Below are 26,801 nucleotides of genomic sequence, written 5' to 3'. Positions count from 1 at the left end.
AAGGGACTGTGCTGCCTGGCACTGATAGTGATGGCCCACATGAGAGCTGAACAGTCGCCTCTTAATCATGTGTTGGCTAGAACCACTGCTTTAATTTTGGTTACACACACATGCATCACTACTCTGGACGGCTCTGACTTATGTGGACAACTATAAATACCTAGGTGTCTGGCTAGACTGTAAACTCTCCTTCCAGATTCACATTAAGCATCTCCAATCCAAAATTAAATCTAGAATCGGCTTCCTATTTCGCAACAAAGCCTCCTTCACTCATGCTGCCAAACATACCCTCGTAAAACTGACTATCCTACCGATCCTCGACTTCGGCGATGTCATTTACAAAATAGCCTCCAACACTCTACTCAGCAAATTGGATGCAGTCTATCACAGTGCCATCCGTTTAGTCACCAAAGCCCCATATACTACCCACCACTGCGACCTGTATGCTCTCGTTGGCTGGTCCTCGCTACATATTCATTGCCAGACCCACTGGCTCCAGGTCATCTATAAGTCTTTGCTAGGTAAAGCTCCGCCTTATCTCAGCTCACTGGTCACCATAGCAACACACACTCCAGCAGGTATATTTCACTGGTCATTCCCAAAGCCAACACCTTCTTCGGCCACCTCTCCTTCCAGTTCTCGGCTGCCAATGACTGGAATGAATTGCAAAAATTCAAAAATACACCTCTCCTCTCGCAGTGCAATACACACGAAAACACACACACACACACACACACACACACACACACACACACACACACACACACACACACACACACACACACACACACACACACACCAGGACCACACTACACTCTTAGAAGAAAGGGTGCTATCTAGAACCTAAAAGCGTTCTTTGGCTGTCCCCATAGTAGAACCCTTTTTGGTTCCAGGTAAAAACCCTTTCAGTTCCATGTAGAACTCTTTGGGGTTCCATGTAGAACCCTTTCCACAGAGAGTTCTACATTGAACCCAACAGAGTTCTACCTGGAACCAAAAAGGTTTCTACCTGGAACCAAAAAGGGTTCTCCTATGGGGACAGCCAAATAACCTATTTGGAAACTGGCAGGGGACGGAGATAGCAGGTAGAGTGATAGCGGGTTCAGTGATTAAGAAAAAGTCAGAGGACACAAAACAGTAGGAACGGATCTATGATTAATCACAGCTACATAGGGGGGTGGGGCAGACCAACATCTAACATATTTTCATCATTTCCTGAATGTATTACTGTACTGCTAGCCTGTGCTGTGCTAGAGAGAGAGAGAGAGAGAGAGAGAGAGAGTATGTGTGTGTGTGTGTGTGTGTGTGTGTGTGTGTGTGTGTGTGTGTGTGTGTGTGTGTGTGTATTGCACTGCGAGAGGAGAGGTGTGTTCAGGAAAAGCCAGCGTGCAGCGATTCTGCTGAAGACAGCAGGACAGCCCGAGCCAACAGCAGAAGAATAAATCATTGTGGCCATTTTCTAGGAGAGGAGAGACAAAGAGGGGAGAGACACAGAGACAGAGACACACAGGAGAGAGGAGAGACAGACACACAGAAAGACACAGCAGAGGGAAGAGACACAGAGACAAAGAGAGACAGAGGAAGGGAGAGACGCAGAGTCAGACACAGGAGAGAGGAGAGACAGACAGAGACAGACACAAAGATACAGGGACACAGACAGTGACAAGTAGAGATACAGAGATATAGAAACACAGACACAGAGAAGACAGAAACAACAGAGCAACAGAAACACAGCCTAAACTAGAAATGTACCAGTGGAGCTCCTTACACCTTTCTAATGGCCTGTGGTGACTTATACAAAAATATGTATGACGAGGTGCACGTACACTACCGGTCAAAAGTTTTAGAACACCTACTTATTCAAGGGTTTTTCTTTATTTGTACTTTTTCTCTACGTTGTAGAATAATAGCGAAGCCATCAAAACTATGAAATAACACTATGAAATAACACTATGAAATAACACTATGAAATAACACATATGGAATCATGTAGCAAACAAAAAAGACAGATCAGCAAAGAGACCTGCTTTGCGAACCAAGTGTGCACCGATTTTACATGTAGAATCAAATGAAAAATGATGTCAGTCAGAAGTCTACAGCGGGTGGTCCCTTAAACACAGCGCACTGAAAGGATCGGCAGAGGAACGCTAGATCCACATTTGGTGAGATGTGCGCGAGTCTTAAAATGACAAAAGGGGAACATTTTGGTGGCGCGTGCAGTGATGTGGGCTGCAGTCCTCTCTTCGCTTACACATAAATCAATTCTAAGCCAATCTCACAGCAACACTAATACTGTAAAACAACTACAAGGGATTACTGTTTTCTAGATGCTCTGTTTTCCAGTTGCAAATTGGTATAATAACAAGCAAACACTGTGGCTCTTCCTTTAAAAGTTGTGTCATACTGCAGCACAGCTTGCTAGGTGCTGCGGAATGGTATGGCACGTTGAAATGCATGACGTAATAGATTTTACTGTCAGCCATTGTTGCCATTAATGCTAGTTGGACCACCAAAGGGCATCTTTGAGAAGCTAAGTTATTGAAATAACATGGAGCTGGAGGCCTCAGAGTCCTGTTTACCGTAGCTGTTTTAGCCTAACTAAAAAAAAATAAAAAAAATAACTGACTTATTGGCATAAAGTACTACTTCAATATACAGTATATCACTCAGTCATTCATTCCTTTGTGCATGTCATCACACAGCATACAAGACATCCGTGTCTTTAATTAGTCATGTATTTCAGCTATAAAACAAAATAGAAAGGGAGCCTTGAATAATTAAACAATTAATAAACGACAACATGTCGGCTAAAACGATTTAATTCACAAATGCATTTGACTGTTTTCAATATTAGCTGTACTAGAGATGTTTTTTGTTAGAACAGACTATATGGGATTGATTATAATTTATTTGTAAATTGTGACTTGTTTCAGGAAATGTGGCGTTTGTCATGCGTCACTACTGCACAGGAGAGCCATTTGAATGCAAACTTTTTTTAAATCTAATTGCATTTTTTTGGCAGAAATGCATTCTGGAACATGTGAACTTTCATGTGCCTTAATAACAAAATTGTATGCCATCTGTTAATATGAATAGAATGGTTAAATTATGAGCCTAGTTGGTTTAGCCACAGAAAAAGTCAGCAACCTTCCCGCTAGCCATGATTGGCTGAGATAATGAGTGGGCTGGACATGCCAAGAGATGAGTTTGGATTGGTCTGCCATGCGTCTGTCTATTTGAGCTGGTCAGCATGTATAGGTAATCCTGTCTAACACAGCTTTTTTTAAATATATATATTGCGTAATAGAGCTGCATAAGTGTTGCTCTCCACTTTCTGGAGGACCGAGGTTTGAAATCAGTGGAATTATAGTATGACAGCTAAGGAGATGAAGAAAACACCTGTCTCCGTATACAGGTAAGATAGTCTAGTAAGAAACATTTTCAGATACAGTGGGGCAAAAAAGTATTTAGTCAGCCAACAATTGTGCAAGTTCTCCCACTTAAAACGATGAGAGAGGCCTGTAATTTTCATCATATGTACACTTCAACTATGACAGACAAAATGAGAAGGAAAAAAATCCAGAAAATCACATTGTAGGATTTTTTATGAATTGATTTGCAAATTATGGTGGAAAATAAGTATCAAGCACCCAAGCTAACATTGGCTAGCTACTTCCAGACACAAATGAGACCACTCTGACCAATTTGCTTGGGCGAGTAAAGTTTTCGTGTTAATCAGAGCATTGGTGACTGTAAATGTGCTGCTGGAAACAACTTAATTGGGTAGCGAGCTCATCTGTCATTGATTGCTAAGACCAGAAATAGTCCAAAATGTTTTATTTTTCCCCTACTTTTTCATTACGCAGCCATAAGCACAGTTGAGACAATCAAGATGTTTACTTTCTTCACAAGTTTCGTCCGACGAACAGCTTGTAGTGGTATATTAAAAATATGTATATTTTTAATGGAATTCTAAGCATCACTCAGTCAAAACAGGCTCTGCGAACGTTCGATTCCAATAATTTGCTATGGGCTCGCGTTAGTGTTTCAGTTTAACCAACGTTCTTATTAAGCCGTTTTTCAGACTTGGGTGAATTTTGACTCGTTCTATTGTCCAGCCTATAGATAGCCAGAGCTAATTTACGAAAGCACCCGAATGTCCATTGAGAAAGCACAACGACTATAACATTTAGCTAAGCTAAGAATGACGAGAATAATCAAGTCAATACACATTGGGTAGTTAGACAGCCTATAGTTAATATACTGGCAAGTTTGATGTATAACTACTAGCGTTAGATAGCTAGCTAACATACCTGTCCATACTGCTGTAATGATGTGCTATGTGGTTCGTAAGGACAGCGTAGCTAACAAATTGTCAGCCAAAATAACGTGTAACTTATTTGGTAACTTATTTGAAAAGTCATTACTTTATTACATTGAGTAGCAAGCTACCCCTTGGTCGTTAGGGCAAATCTGGTCTGCGATAGGAGTGGGGGTTTTCACACCTAGCTCTGCTTTTAGACTATTCTTTAGTAGTTTGAATAGGCTGTTGTTCAGCTATTAGCTCTCCTCCCAAACTTGCAACAAATTGCTGTTCCAATCTCATTCCTTTCCCTCTTCCACGCGTCATCATTCTGCTCTAAGTGGCTCGCTTGTGGGCGTGCTGGCAGGATATGGTAGCACGTTTGTCTGAAGGAGTCGTTATTCACCGGCAAATTGTTATATGCATTTCACTGTAAGGTTGTACACCTGTTGTATTCGGCGCACGTGACAAATACACTTTGATTTGATTTGGTACATTTGTGTCTTTTTGTCGAGAGCAAGACCTTTTTTATATTCAATCAAAAATAATTGTTCTGAAAGCAACTTTTTTCCAACACAAAGGAAGTCAAAGTGGACACCTACGAAGATTGCCTCTCAGGTAAGCAGCACTGGGCTGTATTGAAGATTGCCTCTCAGGTAAGCAGCACTGGGCTGTATTGAAGATGGCATCTCAGGTAAGCAGCACTGGGCTGTATTGAAGATGGCATCTCAGGTAAGCAGCACTGGGCTGTATTGAAGATTGCCTCTCAGGTAAGCAGCACTGGGCTGTATTGAAGATTGCCTCTCAGGTAAGCAGCACTGGGCTGTATTGAAGATTGCCTCTCAGGTAAGCAGCACTGGGCTGTATTGAAGATGGCATCTCAGGTAAGCAGCACTGGGCTGTATTGAAGATGGCATCTCAGGTAAGCAGCACTGGGCTGTATTGAAGATGGCATCTCAGGTAAGCAGCACTGGGCTGTATTGAAGATGGCATCTCAGGTAAGCAGCACTGGGCTGTATTGAAGATGGCATCTCAGGTAAGCAGCACTGGGCTGTATTGAAGATGGCATCTCAGGTAAGCAGCACTGGGCTGTATTGAAGATGGCATCTCAGGTAAGCAGCACTGGGCTGTATTGAAGATGGCATCTCAGGTAGGCAGCACTGGGCTGTATTGAAGATGGTATCTCAGGTAAGCAGCACTGGGCTGTATTGAAGATGGCATCTCAGGTAAGCAGCACTGGGCTGTATTGAAGATGGCATCTCAGGTAAGCAGCACTGGGCTGTATTGAAGATGGCATCTCAGGTAAGCAGCACTGGGCTGTATTGAAGATGGCATCTCAGGTAAGCAGCACTGGGCTGTATTGAAGATGGCATCTCAGGTAAGCAGCACTGGGCTGTATTGAAGATGGCATCTCAGGTAAGCAGCACTGGGCTGTATTGAAGATGGCATCTCAGGTAAGCAGCACTGGGCTGTATTGAAGATGGCATCTCAGGTAAGCAGCACTGGGCTGTATTGAAGATGGCATCTCAGGTAAGCAGCACTGGGCTGTATTGAAGATGGCATCTCAGGTAAGCAGCACTGGGCTGTATTGAAGATGGCATCTCAGGTAAGCAGCACTGGGCTGTATTGAAGATGGCATCTCAGGTAAGCAGCACTGGGCTGTATTGAAGATGGCATCTCAGGTAAGCAGCACTGGGCTGTATTGAAGATGGCATCTCAGGTAAGCAGCACTGGGCTGTATTGGCGTATCATAAAAATGACATCTGCTGCTTGAGATTTAACGGTCATATCTCAGTTATTGTTTTCATATCTATAAAAAAAATAAGCTGTTTTCTTTACTTTCAGAGAGCGAGCTGACCAAGGGGTCGAAAATGTAGATATTGCCAGATGTTCACTGTCTGAGGAACAGGCCGTGGAAGCTTTATTGCTGGCAAAAGTGACAACCAGAGGTAATTAAACTGTTCTGTGTTATTTTTCTCCATCACTGCCTATCTTGTTGTACATGGAAGCTGGGAAACAAGGCTTAATCATGCTCTCTCTCTCTATCCATTTGTCACTAGTCTGCATGTATGTTTTGATGTGAGAGAGGAAGCCAGTCCCTTCATCGCCACCTCACCTCTTTATCTTTCTGTCTTCTACACCTCTCTCCCCACCTCGTCTTTCTTCCTTGTTTTATATTGCACAACTCCATATGTGCATTGAAGTACATATTGAACTTGTATTTATAATATTACAATTATCATAATTATAATGCATTTGTGTATTCATAACACCTGGATAATGAACTTCTTTCAATAAAGCGTTTAACATTCTCCACTGGGCGAAATTAAGTATCTCATAGAAATACTATCCTGTGTCCTCAGATTAATGCAGGTGAAGGGAGATCGATATGCATATTTTTTTTGGTCTGTATATATGAATTACAAATCAATCATGTTTCTACTCTATTGCATAGTTACAATGTGTAATCATTGATGTCCCAGGAGCAGAAGTGGTAAACCCTGTTTAAGTGTATAATTTTAATACAAAGGCAGACACAGCCTTGTTCAAATAGTTTGATATGACTGAAAAAAAGAGAAACGTCTCAGAGATTCATACCTGAACCGCACCTTTATTTGCCAAGGAAGAGTACATGATCAGTGAATATATTCAATGTACAGGCTACAATGTGGAGTTCTCATGCGTGGTAATAACTACAGTACATGTATATAGGACTTGCATTCTTGGCACAATAAAGTTATTATATTCAACACAATCCATAGGCTTCATTAATGCCATTCAGACTTGAAGTTGATACAACTACTGTGATAGCTCAGGTTAATAGATTGGTATGAACATTAGTTCAGAACCTAACGTTTTAGGGTCCATACACAGATCGGCTACATACCATAGCTAGCTACACATCCATAGGCATACAGTTATTTTTATCCTCCGCTACACATTAAGCAACTAAATAGTTAGCTAGCTATGTTACTTCAGCTGCATTGCAAGGCAAGATTACACAATTGTACATTCAAATTGCAGTAAATGCTAGGGCTAGCTAGATTCTTTATATCCACTGTTTCACAAGACGACATCCTGGTTTGCTGGTTTTCTCAGGAGTCCCTAAAACATTAAACAACATGAATTCCAAATTAATTCTCCTAACACTAGCTAGCTGGCTAATGTTAGCTAGTCAGATAACTTTCTAAATAGCGATTTTTGTAAACTAACTTCATGACGAAAAAATATGCAAAAATGTTTGTCTCTGCATTAACTAACATATTCCTCTCAATTGTACATGTTTTGCTTGGCTCGTTATGATGTTATAACAACTTACATCTGGTTCCACCGTAATGTTTTGTCAACCATCTTTGTTGAAGAACGCCACAAGGCAAGGGTGGCTCGTGTCAAAATTCGTCATTGGAACCACTCAATATGATTGGTCAAATAAAAACCTTGGGACCCAAATGCATAATGAGTGCTCTAACTCTCCCTTGTGGTGGTCTGGAGCAATGAAGCTGTGACGCTGGGTACCTCTAAGTCCCGTGGTGTAAGCTCGTAACTTGTAGATAACATTAGCTGTCTCGCTAGCTAACGTTACGTGTATGATCTGTGTAGTAATATTATATGTATCTCAGAGCCATTTGCTTTGCTAGTTATAGCCTAATATTAGCTAGCTAACATTGAACCTGGTTGGTTAGCTACCTGCAGATTCAACATCATGATTTGGGATTATGGTTCACTGTCTTAACAAAATACTCCACTCTGCAAGTATCCATTTCAATAGAATGTTCATGATGTCACTGCAACACGACAGCTGTTGATAGACGTAGCTGGTAAATTCGCTCTGGCTATCTACTCCAATTTAAGAACACTCTCATCTGAGTGTGCCAGAGCGCAGAATAACTGACAAATGTACGAACGCTCAACACCCATTGAATATGGCCGGTGTCTGTAAACACTGGCAAAAAAAGCGTAAATTGTTGCTAACAGCACAGTTGCAATCACCAATGGTCTGGATAACATAAAACAGCCTAACCAGCATGCTAAGGTGAGTAAAATGTCAGAGTGAGCTGTTCTCTCATTTGTGTCTGGAAGTAGCTAGCCAACGTTAGCCAGTTAGCTTGGGTGCTTGACTCCTGTTGTTAGGACAGAATGCTCGGATCAACCCTTACAGAGATGGGTGGGGCTAAAGCTTAAGAGGGTGTGAACGATGCCTGAACGGGTGTAGAAAAAGAAGAGCTTTTCAGTATGTACCAAAACATTCAAAGGCCATTTTCCCAAAAGTGAGGTTACAAGTTCATCAACTTTCAAAGCAGAATTACTTTCCCATACTGTCCCATTTCTCAACTTTTATCCAATATAAAAAAAAATATTTTAAAATGTTGCTACATAAGACCGAATCCAGCCAGTCAGTCAGAATTATTATTGTATTTGTTGTGCTGTTTATACTGCTAGAAATTTTGATGGATTAAACTGATTAATTTGATGGTGTTTTTAGACCAAGAAAAACAAAAATGCATTTCACAGTAGCCTATGTTGGCCTCATAGTTTCTGGAAAATAATGCGCTGTACAACGTGACCGGTTGGGAGTAGGCCTAAGTGACTCCGAGTGAAGAGCAAAATAATCCTAACATTTCCACACCCTAATTGTAGGCTAACCAATACACAAACAGAGTATTGATTTATCAAGACCAGTCCCCATGCTTGTCTCAGAGCAGCGTGAAAGGGTGCTGAAATAGTTGACCACACGTGGGTAGGCTATTGCTTTAAATCCTATTATAACAATTGGATGACTTTGGGTGTTTCAGTAAGCAACAATTTGTTGGCTGCAAATGCATTAGCCTACATTATTCCAATAGTTGTGTCATTCAGTGATATTTATTCCCACAGTAATTTGTTATGGATGTGGTTAGATGTGGTGCTTGGGGTGCAGATGTGGTGCTTGCGGTGCAGATGTGGTGCTTGTGGTGGGCTATGCAAAGACATGGATGAAGTGGCATGCCTTGTAAAAATCAAATTAATTAGAAAGGCTGCTAAAACACTTCCACCTGGTCAACAGCATTATTGTCTACTTACAAGTACAGTGCACTTTCACTCCATTCTCCGCCTGACTCTCTACCAATGCCACCAGATTATTAGTTATATTGATGCTATCTTACACTATTGTTTCGAAACTCAATCACTATCTTCTTCATCCTCATCATTCAGTCAATTCAAATTCAATTGCAATACATTTTGTCTCTCCCGTTCAACAACTCCAGATAACTTTGCACGTGCACCTAAGGGATAACTTGAAATAACATGATGTAGGTAGATTAAATAATCAAAAGGAAAATTTTAATTTTTTATTATCCTAGTGGATATCAGTATTTTAGGCATATCATGTGAATTAGGCGTCATGTAAAATCATTTGTCAAAAGGGCAAGAGATACTGTTGCATGACAAACAGGTGCTGTTAGATTACAATATTATTTATCTGCCAGTTTGGAACAGTGAAAAGTAATACCAGAGAGTGCGTTCTAATGAATACAGCATAGCAAAGTTTAAAAACAGCCGGATTTGTGAAACTGCTTTATCCAACATTTTGTGGTTGCATGAGACTTTTTTTGTCCATTAGGTTACACGCATCTGATGATTCATTACAAATAGGATTTATTTGATTTATTTTGTTTACATCCTTCATTGTAACCACAATGTCACAAGTAATTGAACACACGCAACATGAGCAGATTAACTTGGTCAAAACATGTCTTTATTAAAGACTCTGAGAAAGAATGTTGGTACTTATTTATTTTGATCCAAAGCCACAAATGAGTCACTCAGCTGACAAATTTAGCTTAATTCTGCAAAATAGCCTACTAATTAGGTCAAGCCTAAACTAATATATTAAATTGCCTAAATAAACTAGTACATTTCATATACAAATGAAGTAGCTCAGGTCTTGAAAATATGTGCAATCTCTTTCCCCTCCCTACCTCGCTGGAATCTCTTTCATTCAGTTCCAGAAATTCCCTTTAAGGTGCCCTAGGAAAGTATTCAGACCCCTTGACTTATTCCACATTTTCTTACGTTAATGGCATATTCCAAAATGTATAAAATAAAATAAAACATCCTCACCAATCTCACCAAAACACAATACCCCATAATGAAAAAGCAAAAACATTTTTGCTAAAAATAACAAAAATAGAAAAACCTTATTTACATAAGTATTCAGACACTTTGCTATGAGACTCGAAATTGAGCTCAGGTGCATCCTGTTTCCATTGATCGTCCTTGAGATGTTCCTAAAACTTGATTGCTTGGACATGATTTGATTGGAGAACATTTTGGGAAAGGAACACACCTGTCTATATAAGGACCCACAGTTCACAGTGAATGTCAGACCAAAAACCAAACCATGAGGTCGAGAGCTCAGAGAAAGGATTGTGTCGGGGCACAGGTCTGGGGAAGGGAAGCAAACAATGTATGCAGCATTGAAGGTCCCCAAGAACACAGTGGCCTACATCATTCATAAATGGAAAAAGTTTGGAACAACCAAGGCTCTTCCTAGAGCTGGCCGCCTGTCCAAACTAAGCAATCAGGTATGGGCCTTGGTCAGAGAGTTGACAAAGAACCCGATGGTCACTCTGACAGAGCTCAATAGTTCCTCTGTGGAGATGGGAGAACCTTCCAGAAGGACAACCAACTCTGCAGCACTCCACTTTTTATTTAGTTTTATTTCACCTTTATTTAACCAGGTAAGATAGTTGAGAACAAGTTCTCATTTGCAACTGCGACCTGGCCAAGATAAAGCGTAGGAATTCGACATATACAACAACACAGAGTTACACATGGAATAAACAAAACATACAGTCAATAATACAGTAGAAAAAAAAGAAAACAAAGTCTATAGACAGTGAGTGCAAATAAGGTCAAATAAGGGAGTTAAGGCAATAAATATGCCATGGTGGCGAAGTAATTACAATATGACAACTATTAAACACTGCAATGGTAGATTTGAAAAAGATGGATGTGCAAGTAGAGATACTGTGGTGCAAAAGGAGTACAATAAATAAATACAGTATGGGAATGAGGTAGACAGATGGGCTGTATACAGATGGGCTATGAACAGGTGCAGTGATCTGTGAGCTGCTCTGACAGCTGGTTCTTAAAGCTAGTGAGGGAGATGGGAATCTCCAGCTTCAGTGATTTTTGCAGTTTGTTCCAGTCAGTGGCAGCAGAGAACTGGAAGGAAAGGCGACCAAAGGAGGAATTGGCTTTGGGTGTGACCAGTGAGATATACCTGCTGGAGCTTGTGCTACGAGTGGGTGCTGCTATGGTGACCAGCGAGCTGAGATAGGGCGGGGCTTTACCTAGCAGACACTTGTAGATAACCTGTAGCCAGTGGGTTTGGCGACGAGTATGAAGCGAGGGCCAGCCAACGAGAGCGTACAGGTCGCAGTGGTGGGTAGTATATGGGGCTTTGGTAACAAAACAGATGGCACTGTGATAGACTACATCCAGTTTGCTGAGTAGAGTGTTGGAGGCTATTTTATAGATGACATCGCCGAAGTCAAAGATCGGTAGGATGGTCAGTTTTACGAGGGTATGTTTGGCAGCATGAGTGAAGGAAGCTTTGTTGCGAAAGAGGAAGCCGATTCTAGATTTAATTTTTGATTGGAGATGCTTAATGAGTCTGGAAGGAGAGTTTACAGTCTAGCCAGACACCTAGGTATTTGTAGTTATCCACGTATTCTAAGTCAGAGCCATCCAGAGTAGTGATGCTGGATGGGCGGGTAGGTGCGAGCAATGATCATTTGAATAGCATGCATTTAGTTTGATTTGCGTTTAAGAGCAGTTGGAGGCCACGGAAGGAGAGTTGTATGGCATTGAAGCTCGTCTGGAGGTTAGTTAACACAGTGCCCAAAGAAGGACCAGAAGTATACAGAATGGTGTCATCTGCGTAGAGGTGGATTAGAGAATCACCAGCAGCAAGAGCGACATCATTGATGTATACAGAGAAGAGAGTCGGCCCGAGAATTGAACCCTGTGGCACCCCCATAGAGACTGCAAGAGGTCCGGACAACAGGCCCTCCGATTTGCTCTATCAGAGAAGTAGTTGGTGAACCAGGCGAGAAAATCATTTGAGAAACCAAGGCTGTTGAGTCTGCCAATAAGAATGTGGTGATTGACAGAGTCGAAAGCCTTGGCCAGGTCAATGAATACAGCTGCACAGTAATGTCTCTTATCGATGGCGGTTATGATATCGCTTAGGACCTTGAGCGTGGCTGAGGTGCACCCATGACCAGCTCGGAAACCAGATTGCATAGCGGAGAAGGTACGTTGTGATTCAAAATGGTCAGTAATCTGTTTGTTAACTTGGCTTTCGAAGATATTAGAGATGCAGGGTAGGATATATATAGGTCTGTAGCAGTTTGGGTCTAGAGTGTCTCCACCTTTGAAGAGGGGGATGACCGTGGCAGCTTTCTAATCTTTGGGAATCTCAGACGATACGAAAGAGAGGTTGAACAGGCTAGTAATAGGGGTTGCAATAATTTCGGCAGATCATTTAAGAAAGAGAGGATCCAGATTGTCTAGCCCAGCTGATTTGTAGGGGTCCAGATTTTGCAGCTCTTTCAGAACATCAGCTATCTGGATATGGGTGAAGGAGAAATGGTGAGGGCTTGGGCAGGTTTCTGTGGTGGGTGCCGGGCAGTTGGGGTAGGGGTAGCCAGGTGGAAAGCATGGCCAGCCGTAGAGAAATGCTTATTGAAATTCTCAATTATAGTGGATTTGTCGGTTGTAACAGTGTTTCCTAGCCTCAGAGCAGTGGGTAGCTGGGATGAGGTGCTCTTATTCTCCATGGATTTTACAGTGTCCCAGAACTTTTTTGAGTTTGTACTGCAGGTTGAACATTTTTGCTTGAAAAAAGCTAGCCTTAGCTTTCCTCAAGGGCAGACAGGTCTGGAGTGAACCAAGGGCTATATCAATTCCTGGTTCTACATTTTTTGAATGGGGTATGCCTATTTAAGATGGTGAGGAAGGCACTTTTAAAGAATAACCAGGCATCCTCTACTGTCGGGATGAGGTCAATGTCGTTCCAGGATACCCCGGCCAGGTCGATTAGAAAGGCCTGCTCGCAGAAGTGTTTTAGGGAGCGTTTGACAGTGATGAGGGGTGGTCGTTTGCTTGCAGACCCATTACGGATGCAGGCAATGAGGCAGTGATCGCTGAGATCTTGGTTGAAAGCAGCAGAGGTGTATTTGGAGGGTGAGTTAGTTAGGATGATATCTATGAGGGTGCCCGTGTTTACGGATTTGTGGTTATATCTGGTAGGTTCATTGATAAGTTGTGTGAGATTGAGGGCATCAAGCTTAGATTGTAGGATGGCCGGGGTGTTAAACATGTCCCAGTTTAGGTCACCTAGCAGCACGAGCTCAGAAGATAGATATGGGGCAATCAAATCACATATGGTGTCGAGGGTACAGCTGGGGGCAGAGGGTGGTCTATAGCAAGCGGCAACGGTGAGAGACTTGTTTCTGTAAAGGTTCATTTTTAGAAGTAGAAGCTCAAATTGTTTGGGTACAGACCTGGATAGTAAGACAGAACTCTGCAGGTTATCTTTGCAGTAATTTGCAACACCTTGGCAGTTCTATCTTGGCGGAAAATGTTATAGTTAGGAATGGAAATTTCAAGGTTTTTGGTGGTCTTCCTAAGCCAGGATTCAGACATGGCTAGGACATCCGGATTGGTGGAGTGTGCTAGGGCAGTGAATAAAACTAACTTAGGGAGGAGGCTTCTAATGTTAACATGCATGAAACCAAGGCTTTTACGGTTTCAGAAGTCTCAGGCTTTTACGGTTGCAGAAGTCAACAAATGAGAGAGCCTGGGGGATGGGAGTGGAGGTAGACACTGCAGGGCCTGGATTAACCTCTACATCACCAGAGGAACAGAGGAGGAGTAGGATAAGGGTATGGCTAAAGGCTAACAAAACTGGACGCCTAGTACGTTCAGAACAGAGAGTAAAAGGAGCAGATTTATGGGCACGGTAGAATATATTCAAGGCATAATGTACAGACAAAGGTATAGTAGGATGTGAATACAGTGGGGGTAAACCTGTGCATATAGTGATAATGAAAGAGATATTGTCTCTATATTGTCTCTAGAAATAGCATTTCAACCAGGTGATGTTACTGCGTGTGTGGGGGGTGGATCTAAATTGTTAGCCGAGGCGTGTTGAGCAGTGCTAGAGGCTCTACAGTGAAATAAAACAATAGTTACAAACCAGAACAGCAATCGACACGGCGTGGTGACGTTAGAGAAAGGCATGCGTAGCCAGGTGATCATACAAGTCCAGTGCATGGCTTCAGGCAGCTAGCGGCACGGGGCTAGCAGGCTAACAGAAAGGCCTTAGAGGGATGACGCGATGGAGGGAAGTCTGTTGTGGCCCCCTCGTGCAGTTACATCAGCGTACGGATCAGCGGGGCTCTGTGTGGTAAACCAGGCCAATTGGCAAAATATGCATAGTGGCCGAAGAAATATGTCCGAAGGGCCTCTTAAGCCAGCAGTCCAATGTGCTTTAGATAGCTAGCAGGCCGCAGATTAGCGGCTTTGCGTTCAGGAGTCGTTAGCTGCCATAATTACAGGTGGAAAAAAATAATAAAAAATATCATAATAAAATTGTTAAAAAATAGGTTCAGAGCTTGCGGTAGGAATCCGGAGATATCGAGAAGAATAAGTCTGACTAGCTCTGGTTTGAGTCACGCTGTACAGACTGGCGAGAGTTGTCCGAGATAAAGGTAGCTGATGACCGTTAGCAAAGGATAGCTGACTGCTAGCTAGTGGCTTCGGAATGTATTCGATGGGCCTCGTAAGCCAACAGTCCGTTGTTCTCTAGACAGCTAGCATTCAGGGGACGTTAGCTGCGAAGGTCAGAAGGTTCAGAGCTTGCGATAGGAATCCGTGGATATGGAGAGAAAAATATTTCCGGTATGCTCTGGTTGAATCGCGTTGTACAAACTGGCGAGAGCTTTCCGAGCTAGAGGTTAGTTGATGACCGTTAGCTGGCTAGTTAGCTGGCTAGTTTATGTTGGAGAGATTCCTGTAAGATGCAAAGAAAAATATGTTAGAGAAAAAGCAGGTCCACACCACATTGGGTGAGGCAGGTTGCAGGAGAGTATTTTGAAGTAAGGGTTTAGAAAAATATAAAAAGATATGCGAAGAAAAATATATATACATGTGACACGACAAGACGAAGGACAAATTCGTCTGACTGCTACGCCATCTTGAATAATAATGGCCATAAAGGCCACTAATCAGGCCTTTATGGTAGAGTGCCAGACAGAAGCCACTCCTCAGTAAAAGGCACGACAGCCCACTTGGAGTTTGCCAAAAAGCCCCTAAAGGACTCTCAGACCAAGAAAACAAGATGCTCTGGTCTGATTAAACCAAGATTGAACTCTTTGGCCTGAATTCCAAGCATCATGTCTGGAGGAAACCTGGCACCATCCCTATGGCGAAGCATAATGGTGGCAGGTTTTATGCTGTGCGGGTGTTTTTCAGCGGCAGAGACTGGGAGACTAGTCAGGATTGAGGGAAATATGAACAGAGCAAAGTACAGAGAGATCCTTCATGAAAACCTGCTCTCAGGACATCAAACTGGGGTGAAGGTTAACCTTCCAACAGGACAACGACCCTAAGCACACAGCCAAGACAACACAGGAGTGGCTTCAGGACAGTCTTTGAATGTCCTTGAGTGGCCCAGACAGAGCCCGGACTTGTTATTTTTATTTTTATATAAAAACTGTTTTCAATTGATCATTATGGGGTATTGTGTGTAGATTGATGAGGATTTTATATATATATATTTTATCAATAAGGCTTTAGAACCAGGCTGTAACGTGACAAAACATGGGAAAAGTCAAGGGGTCTGAAAACTTTCTGAATGCACTATATATACTTTGGAGGGGATATCACTCTTTCACGCTGTGGTATATACAGCCAGTTTGTTATTTAGAATATTTATTTTCTGTTTTTCAAGGGAAAGAAACCAAATGCCCACTGCGCCTATTTTTCAAACATTGTCATTCCACATGTCAAGTGTTAGGCGCAATTGTATTTACCCAAGTTCTCTCTCAACTCCGGGACTTCTTGCTAGCATTATTTTTGCCCCAGAGAAGAGAGACTCTTGGACTGAAACATTCAAACCTCCATTCATTTATGAAAAGATAGTCAATTTGTGCCACAGTTCTAACTCCCCCTTGTGATAGTGTGGTGCGATGACAGAATGACGCAATTTAGACTTCTTGCTAGCATTATTTTTGCCTGATGCAGGACTCTAGCCCCAGAGAAGAGAGACTCTTGGACTGAAACATTCAAACCTCCATTCAATTATGAAAAGATAGTCAATTTGTGCCACAGTTCTAACTCCCCCTTGTGATAGTGTGGTGTGATGACAGAATGACGCAATTTAGACTTCTTGCTAACATTATTTTTGCCTGATGCAGGACTCTAGCCCCAGAGAAGAGAGACTCTTGGACTGAAACATTCAAACCTCCATTAATTTATGAAAAGATAGTCAATTTGTGCCACAGTTCTAACTCCCCCTTGTGATAGTGTGGTGCGATGACAGAATGACGCAATGTACCAAAATTTGCCAGCATCTACCATGAACAGTCACGGCATAATCTCAAAACTTTTAAGTGAGGAACCATTGTACATGCATAACCCATTCTCCATCATTGCAGGATTACCTGCTAGGCTGACAATGAACTGTGCTGCTGTGTGAATATGATAATCCAGGTTAACCTAGTTATTAACCAGCGGCCCAATTTAAGAGTGTTAGGTCTTTAATTTCATAGCTAAAGTATAATTAAATTGTTCCTAGAAAACCTAACATCTGGAAACTTCCCTATGGTGTCCTTGCTGGTTTCATACTATTGATAGAAAAGCTGTGTTTTCGAAGATGGATTTAAGCCCTCTGAACATGAGTCTAAACGGTCGCTTTTGGTAAAACGCAGCGAGCCACTTCAGTGGCGAAAACCAAAAGGTGATGCCTGTTCTTCAGGGAGAAAACCCATTGGAGTCAGGGCGATCACTCTAGTCCATTACTACCTGTCAGATTGAACAAATGTAATATTTCTTCCTTCGGTGGCTTGTTGAGGCTCTAAACAGCGTATTAGCGGCCCCACTTATCAAAGCTGTCCAAGCAAATGTGTTTAGCTGCACTCCTATGTGACATAGACGTTTTTATGGATGACATTACATCTCCCTTTATTACACATGTCATTGTAATTGTTTTAGAAAGGGACAAAATGTAGCTCTCACCAGGTTATCTAGAAGACGTAGATCTTGCACCAACAAAAGTAGTGCACTAAATAGGGAATAGTGTGTCAACACAGATTGTTGAACCTTCTGCAGCTTTCTGTCCTCTGAAAGCCAGGTCATTCATCTACAGCCACTCTCAGAGAGGACTGAGGTGAAAGCCTGAGTGAAGACATCATCAGCACCTGAGTGAGGCATCTCATGTTTACGCTAGCCTCTCCGCCACCCTACTAGCCTCCCTGCTATGGTCCCTGTGGGAGCCGGCTGTCATGTAGCTGCCGTGTGGCGCCATTAAAGGCTGATACTTATGCTGGGAGCTTTGTCTCAGAGCGGAGGGCTGAGGGGCTCTCATCACATGGCTAGAGGAGCATAGCATTCTCACTCAAACAGCATGGGCTGTTTCATCTTCACATGGAGGTTACTCTGAGAGGTGTGAGGCTCTGTGAGATGCTCTGTTTCTATTTGCTGGAGCGAGAGAAAAAAAGGAAAGCGCAGGTGCTCTCTCTCTCTCTCTTTCTCTCCTTCTCTCTTTCCTTTCACTCTGTATTGCCTATTGTTATACAGTGGGGCAAAAAAGTATTTAGTCAGCCACCAATTGTGCAAGTTCTCCCACTTAAAAAGACGAGAGAGGCCAGTAATTTTCATCATAGGTACACTTCAACTATGACAGACAAAATGAGAAAAAGAATTCCAGAAAAAACATTTTTAATGAATTTATGTGCAAATTATGGTGGAAAATAAGTATTTGGTCAATAACAAAGGTTTCTCAATACTTTGTTATATACCATTTGTTGGCAATGACAGAGGTCAAACGTTTTCTGTAAGTCTTCACAAGGTTTTCACACACTGTTGCTGGTATTTTGACTCATTCCTCCAAGCAGATCTCCTCTAGAGCAGTGATGTTTTGGGGCTGTTGCTGGGCAACACGGGCTTTCAACTCCCTCCAAATATTTTCTATGGGGTTGAGATCTGGAGACTGGCTAGGCCACTCCAGGACCTTGAAATGCTTCTTACAAAGCCACTCCTTTGTTGCCTGGGCAGTGTGTTTGGGATCATTGTCATGCTGAAAGACCCAGACACATTTAATCTTCAATGCCCTTGCTGATGGAAGGAGGTTTTCACTCAAAATCTCACGATACATGGCCCCATTCATTCTTTCCTGTACACGGATCAGTCGTCCTTGTCCCTTTGCAGAAAAACAGCCCCAAAGCATGATGTTTCCACCCCCATCCACCCCCATGCTTCACAGTAGGTATGGTGTTCTTTGGATGCAACTCAGCATTCTTTGTCCTCCAAACACGACGAGTTGAGTTTTTACCAAAAAGTTATATTTTGGTTTCATCTGACCATATGACATTCTCCCAATCTTCTTCTGGATCATCCAAATGCTCTCTAGCAAACTTCAGACAGGCCTGGACATGTACTGGCTTAAGCAGGGGGACACGTCTGGCACTGCAGGATTTGAGTCCCTGGCGGCGTAGTGTGTTACTGATGGTAGGCTTTGTTACTTTGGTCCCAGCTCTCTGCCGTTCATTCACTAGGTGAATGGTTTTGGGATTTTTGCTCACCGTTCTTGTGATCATTTTGACCCCACGGGGTGAGATCTTGCGTGGAGCCCCAGATCGAGGGAGATTATCAGTGGTCTCGTATGTCTTCCACTTCCTAATAATTGCTTCCACAGTTGCTTTCTTCAAACCAAGCTGCTTACCTATTGCAGATTCAGTCTTCCCAGCCTGGTGCAGGTCTACAATTTTGTTTCTGGTGTCCTTTGACAGCTCTTTGGTCTTGGCCATAGTGGAGTTTGGAGTGTGACTGTTTGAGGTTGTGGACAGGTGTCTTTTATACTGATAACAAATTCAAACAGGTGCCATTAATACAGGTAACGAGTGGAGGACAGAGGAGCCTCTTAAAGAAGAAGTTACAGGTCTGTGAGAGCCAGAAATCTTGCTTGTTTGTAGGTGACCAAATACTTATTTTCCAACATAATTTGCAAATAAATTCATTAAATAAAATAAATTCATGTACCTATGATGAAAATTACAGGCCTCTCTCATCTTTTTAAGTGGGAGAACTTGCACAATTGGTGGCTGACTAAATACTTTTTTCCCCACTGTATATCTGCTTTGTCCTCAATAGACATGCATATTTTTTCCCCCCAGTTTGTCTTTTCAAAGAAAACATGCAAGGTGTCAAAAGCAATTAGCCAGAAATGAAAAGACCAAGAACAATTTAAACCTAGACATCTCTGCAGGAAATAGCATCCTCAAACATGCATCCGTAGTGAGTCACTGTCTCAGGATCAAACAGAAAGCATATGGAAAGAGTGACAAGCACATGGAGATGTGAACACACGTCATTGACCAAGGTCATCGAGCTGACGGGACGTCATCTAACAGAAGAATGGGAGGGGTTCTCTAAAATGAAAGGTGATTTGCACTAAAAAATAGATGTTTGGAGAAGAAAACGCATCACAGAGGCTAACTGAATAGAAACCATTCTTTGTTTGCAGTTGCACAGTTTGATCTGAAAATATGTAGCCAAATCCAGCAGTACTTACTTTGGGAAACTGTCTGACGGGTATTAACACTTTCTGGCCCAGCTTCATGTTCTTGTTGATGACGACATCGATGAACTTCTCCTCTTCTTTTTCTTCTTTTCCTTCATCTTTTTGTAATTTTTCAATTTCTACAGGGAGAAAGATAAAAGCAAGATAAGAATCAATGACTATAAATGATTAAGACAAAAAAGTGATCAAAGGATCAAAAGATGTTTGTCCATTTTCTCACAGGAGTTTGCCGAACTGAAATAATATCATTTACGGGTGCCAGTTTGGTTTGTTGTCGCTCAGACTCACACCTTTTTGCTTTCTCAGTCAACTGTGAAATAGGCTCTTTTGGCAATGCTGTAATTTACCTGGATATGGTTGTAATCATATCATAGTCATTCATCGTGCCCATTGGAAGAAGCTCTCTGTCTGGTTTGTAATATTTTGCAATATAATAGTAGGTAGATTAAATTTGACTTTCCCAGACATTTGAATAGCTTTCATGTTTTACCTCATGAAAATGTATAATTAGGGAGGCAAGTATGTCTGTAGGTTATGTAAAATATTGGGCTTGATGGTTCCTCCTGTTTAGAAGGTAGCCTTTGATGTATTTGAAGATGTAACCTTGAAGGATCAATGAGATGGATAACATCTGTGTTCAGGAGCCAATAACATGGTAATGTAGGGGGGGGAGGGCCAGGTAGGGAGGGGACCAAGGGCAGAACCGAAGCCTGCAGGCTAGCATTGGTCAGTGGACACTTTAACTGGGGTAGTGGAGGGAGGACTTCAACAGAAACACACACATTATCTATGGACATATACTACCTACTAGGGCTACAATTACAATTACCGTATAACCGTGTAACCAACGGTTATGGATGAAGACCGTCATTAAAATCAAATAACCATCAATATTATTGTATTTTTAAAAAATTGGGGGAATGACCACAAGGCAGCAGAAGCACACATAACACTAGGATGAATAGAACAGGCTTGGAACTTTTAACCCTGGTAATTTGACTGGTAAACGAATTGGTACACTCACAATGGCTGCCTGGTATTGTGATGCAATCATTTCCATGGTAATGTAGGTATAATGTTAATTCAAATTATGTTAACTGATGTGGCTCATTAAATGGTATGTATTTTTTGTAATGTCAGTTGAGTTGAACCAACAAATCACAGCACATATTTTAGCACATATTTTACTTCCTGCTTTGCTCCTATGGGGACACTCGCAATGGCCGCCAGTCCACTCATTATGCCACCATTGACCTGAATGGGGATGCCCATTCTATTCACAGTGGAGTGTATTCATGGATGCCAAAGGAAGCCAGCCTTCCCTCAAAAATTTAGCAAGAAAAAAAGTCTAAAATAAATTATTTTTAGTCTCTCTGTGTTTCATAACGTTTCTTGAATTTGGAAGAGGCTAAATATGTCTCACCGGAGAAAGCATCCGAGCGATGCTATCGGAGGCTGTCTGGTCAAAAGGAGTATGATATTGTTGCTGCCCATAGCATTGAATGCAAGGGAAGCTAGTGAGCATCTGCCCTCCATTGATAAAATAATTGATATAATAATAGCCAATCAGCGTTGAGTTAAACTGAGTGAGCTCAACTGTGAATGGTCCTTGCGCACCAACAAAAATGTGTCAAGGCAAGCCAGTTTGGATTTGGCTTCACACCATTAACACAGCTAGAACAATGAGCTTTTCCAGTCATATCACATCAAAAGCCAAACGTCATTGACAGAAAAAAACATTGTGTTGTTGTCCTCCAGTGGCTAGCAAGCTAGCTCAAATGTGCCATTTCCTAAATTAGTCATGGGTGGAGATAAGGATTTGGACTTGTAGCTTCACTTAAACATCCGTAATGCTCAATGATTACATCTACGATTTTAATGTCAATTCTGATCCCAACCATAAATTCATAAATTGTCCCTCTGGCTTGAGAGGATGGAAGTTCAATATGTAGCTAGATGTAGAAGGCTAACTAGCTGGCTAATGCCCATGAGAGGAAGTTAGGCTAGCAGCAAGCATTTTATCAAGGTAGCCTATGACAACAAAAACTAAAAGTGTGCACTGTATGAAAGAGTGATAGACCATTTCGGCAACATGAAAGAGAGGAGGATGGCATTGGCAGTTTTCTAAGTAGGGTGAGTCAACATGTTTTTCTACATATGCACACACAGACACTCACACACACACAGAAATCAGTACCATGGACAGCCACATTATATTTAGCTTATGTTGATTGGAAATAAATTGTTTTTGGTATCTTTTAGTTGCACTAAGCAGAGGTGATTTGATGATGATGAAAAGTTGAAGTTGAAACGGTGCTGGAATAGTGGAGGCAGCTCCTGTTTTCTCTCAATAACTCTCTGGTGTTCTAAATCAATAGTTGTTTAGTAGTCCGAAAAATGCCAGAAACATGAATAACTTGCTTGACCATGCTGTAGGTCATGTACCTGTTTATCACATGCTATATGCTTTGTGGACTTCACCAGACAGATGTTGTTCTCTGGTCTTGTGATGAAACACACCGTGGTTGAATGTATTCTGCACGCCGTGTCTTCTTACTGTCTCGGCCTTAAGCCTTTATATCACCGTGGTAAGACATATGAACTAACAGGTTATAGAGCGAAAACAACGCAATCATCACAACACATAGGTTGTAATATGGCTTTTTTTTCCCTGGCTTGGCTTCCCCAGTGATTTATAACCATGTACCGCTACTGTCTATTCAGCACAGTCAGAAGCAGAGGAAAGGAGAAAATGTGCGTAAAACAATTATAATAAAAAACAAACAATATATATATTTTTTTGCTATTCAAATAGTTATTACAATGACCACGGTCATTTGGCTGGCCAATTATTGTCATCAGCCCTACTGGCTTAACATGATACGGGGTGGCAGGGTAGCCTAGTGGTTAGAGCGTTGGACTAGTTACCGGAAGGTTGCAAGTTCAAACCCCTGAGCTGACAAGGTCTGTCGTTCTGCCCTTGAACAGGCAGTTAACCCACTGTTCCTAGGCCGTCATTGAAAATAAGAATTTGTTCTTTAATTGACTTGCCTAGTTAAATAAAGGTAAAATAAAAATTAGATATCAGGGTGTAACTTGTGTGATATGTGGGTCTTTCGTATACATGGTAGTGATGTGAAAAAATTGAAAACAAGTTGTCTCCAGATTTCACTTTTTAGATATAATTTCCATTGCATCTTGAGGTCTTTCTTCTCTGAGTTTTTAAATTTAACCTATACTTAACTCGGCAAGTCAGTTAGGAACAAATTCTTATTTGGGGCAGAACGACGGATTTTTACCTTGTCAGCTCAGGGATTCGATCCAGCAACCTTTCAGTTACTGGCCCAACACTAACCACTAGGCTACATGCTGCCCCTAGTTGACAGCATTAGATTCCAAGAATGAAGTGAAAGACTACGATAACGGATGTATCAGTAAGCTGGAATCTCTTCTAAGCCTGAACTCATCCCTGGAGGGAGCAGATTCCTCACATTCTGAAGAGAGCCCAGATTAATATTAATATGTGGCCTTACAGAGAGTCTGTCTTTGTTCCTCAATGCTCTGGTTGTCCTCAGGGCAATATTCAGTATCCTGTGGATGAGTCAATACCCCCTTATTGGTTTCAACAGTTCTCTGATGTGTCAGTGAAATCCCTCAATGTTCATGGCTGTAAGGATTTTAAAACATCTGGGCCTTAAATGTGTGGATATTTCCCATCTATAATACCCAGCTGTCCCCTCTATTGAAACAACCTAAACTGCAATTTGGTGTTCTATTTCCACAGTGGTTTGGTTAATACGTATCAAGAATACAGTGTTCACTAAGAGTGCCCTCTTCTCCTCTGAACCGGTGGTGACTGTAGTGGTAGATGCATTTCAACTGGCCCTGTCGGGATCCTTCAGTCCAAGAAAAAAGGTCTTGTTTGATGGGGACTGTGGTTATTCCTCCATCAAAGAGGACAGAGATGTCATTAAAATTGTATTTACAGCTTTACAAGGCCTCAGTGTGCTTCGGTGACAGCTCGGATCTACACAGTAGGGGGCCTGGCCCAGTTCCCAGATGTCTAGTCCTCTATTAGACATGGAATCACTTCAGAAAAGCAGCGCACTTATTTAGACCACATCCATCCCCCCATTTAAAATGCGTAAACTGGAAGAGATTTGCAAGATTATGCTTGACTTTCACATCAGACTATGAGCAATGAGGAGTTGAGATGGGGGGGGGGGGGTTGCTACATCCTCTAATGTCACATTGCAGAGAGGGTAAATGTTGCCATGTGATATTAAGAAGATCAAGCATCAGAGGTCTAATAGCGGTCACATTAAATATTGATCATGCAAACTATGTGGGGAATGCATACGTTGCATTTGTGGCTATAACGTGCCATTTTCACCAAACTCCTTGAGACTAGTTGATAGATGCATAAGGTTAAGGATATTACATTTCTTCCAAACAGGAGGCAACGTTGTCCTGGGCAATAATGGTCACACACCATGAGTTCGGCGACAAATGCTTGGACATTATTCTTCTAAATGTGTTCTGTCCTGCTCCTTACTCTGTCTTCATGTTGTTTTTGTTATATATTTTTTTCTCCCAAAAAGAAAGACATTATGTCTTTGTACAAACTTCCTCAGGCAGAAAATGTCCAAGTCTACTTTTGTGATGGTAAAGCATGTCAGAGCTTTGAGAATTTAGACATTAAAGAAAAAGAGAGAAACATTTGATGCAACGTTTCTGTGATATAGCATGAGCCAAACATTATTACCATAAAAGGCTTCTTCAAATTCCCACATAAAGGAAAATAAGTCAAACTGTCTTAACTCCACATTCTAACTCAATTGGCTGGAACAGACGGGTGCTTTAGAGTTAAATAAACATAATCATTTGTTTTGTTACTTTTATGTAGTAGTGTCTTAATCGATTTCCCAATCTTTGCAGTGAACACACACCGTAGCCTATGCATCCTATATATTTCTGTCTCAACTTAATACTGAAAAACTTCCCAGTCAAACAGACTATATAAAATAGAGTCATGATACAACATTATAGTATGTGTATATTATATTAAGAAAGAAACAACATGAGTAAGAAACACACAATATAAGTGGTCTGTAGGTTTGGGTAGCTAGATTTACCAGGTTACAGATCAATACCAGGGCTACCTTCTGTCATTTCAATGTGTCACACAGTCTTGTGTTAGCCCAGTGTTTGATGTAGATGCTATTTTCCCCTCAAATTGCCCCCTGCTTGTGACTCTTTGTAGATTTCTATGACAACTGACAGACTGTGATGAAAAAGCAGCATACTCAGAGTTTCAGTCGGTTAAAGTGATTACCTGAAGCCTCCAGGTGACATTGTGTGGTCAAAAGAATGTCATATTAACACAGAGGGAATTTAACTCATTTCTCTCTGTCCTTCAGACAAACAGGACTCTTAGAACTAAAAAAAAAAACGGACTTTAAGTTGACATTTAAAAAAAAGTTAAAATGCGTTTGTTTTTTGATTTCCTCTTTATTGAAAATTACAGTATATTGTTTTCTTTCTGCAAAAGAGATAATGAGTTTTATTTCTGGCTTTTAAGTGAAATTAAGGACCAAATGAATAGAAATGCCGAAACAGGAACTTCATGTCATTATTCTGTAATGCTCTGAAGCAAAGCCTTAATGAACTGTGCAGGCCTAGAACAACCCTGGTCAGTTTCCTCACAACAGGCTCCTCGCCTCTGTTCATTAAATCAATCTCAGACAGAAATCACCCAAAAATGCATTTACATTTGAATTATCAATGCCTCCTTCTCTTCCTCCACCTCTACAGCTCCACCTCTGTATAGTGATAGAGAAATGATCGCTACATGAAAGCAGGCTGTTGACAAACTGCCTTTGCTTCATTCCTAATATGACCACCAATTCAGTGTGATTCAGGGTATCGGGCTGTGAACCTAGTTAGAGAAAACGCGCAGCTCAACACTCAGGGCTGTCTCAGCTCAATACTCAGACCCTCCTACCATGCAGGGTTTTCTCAGCTCAATACTCAGACCCTCCCGCCATGCAGTGTTTTCTCAGCTCAACACTCAGACCCCTCTGGCATGCAGGGTTTTCTCAGCTCAACACTCAGACCCTCCCGCCATGCAGGGTTTTCTCAGCTCAACACTCAGACCCTCCTACCATGCAGGGTTTTCTCAGCTCAACACTCAGACCCCTCTGCCATGCAGGGTTTTCTCAGCTCAACACTCAGACCCTCCCGCCATGCAGGGTTTTCTCAGCTCAACACTCAGACCCCTCTGCCATGCAGGGTTTTCTCAGCTCAACACTCAGACCCTCCCGCCATGCAGGGTTTTCTCAGCTCAACACTCAGACCCCTCTGCCATGCAGGGTTTTCTCAGCTCAACACTCAGACCCTCCTACCATGCAGGGTTTTCTCAGCTCAACACTCAGACCCTCCCGCCATGCAGGGTTTTCTCAGCTCAATACTCAGACCCCTCTGCCATGCAGGGTTTTCTCAGCTCAACACTCAGACCCCTCTGCCATGCAGGGTTTTCTCAGCTCAACACTCAGACCCCTCTGCCATGCAGGGTTTTCTCAGCTCAACACTCAGACCCTCCTACCATGCAGGGTTCACTATCTTTGTTTCATTCCTAATATGACC

General features: G+C 41.9%; 1 protein-coding gene across 2 annotated transcripts in view; it reads right to left on the bottom strand.

Annotated features, from left to right (window-relative positions):
* The window catches only part of LOC139372662 (KH domain-containing, RNA-binding, signal transduction-associated protein 3-like), a 146,373-nt gene that overhangs the window by 46,027 nt on the left and 73,545 nt on the right, over positions 1-26,801 (bottom strand). For both annotated transcript variants that reach the window (XM_071112441.1, XM_071112443.1), the window contains exon 2: positions 20,148-20,275. In XM_071112441.1, coding sequence (XP_070968542.1) covers positions 20,148-20,275 — 128 coding nt within the window. The remainder of the gene's footprint in view (positions 1-20,147; positions 20,276-26,801) is intronic.

The sequence above is a fragment of the Oncorhynchus clarkii genome, chromosome 18 (genome assembly GCF_045791955.1).
Source record: "Oncorhynchus clarkii lewisi isolate Uvic-CL-2024 chromosome 18, UVic_Ocla_1.0, whole genome shotgun sequence".
Taxonomy (NCBI): domain Eukaryota; kingdom Metazoa; phylum Chordata; class Actinopteri; order Salmoniformes; family Salmonidae; genus Oncorhynchus; species Oncorhynchus clarkii.
This window is presented reverse-complemented; position numbering and strand designations above follow the sequence as displayed.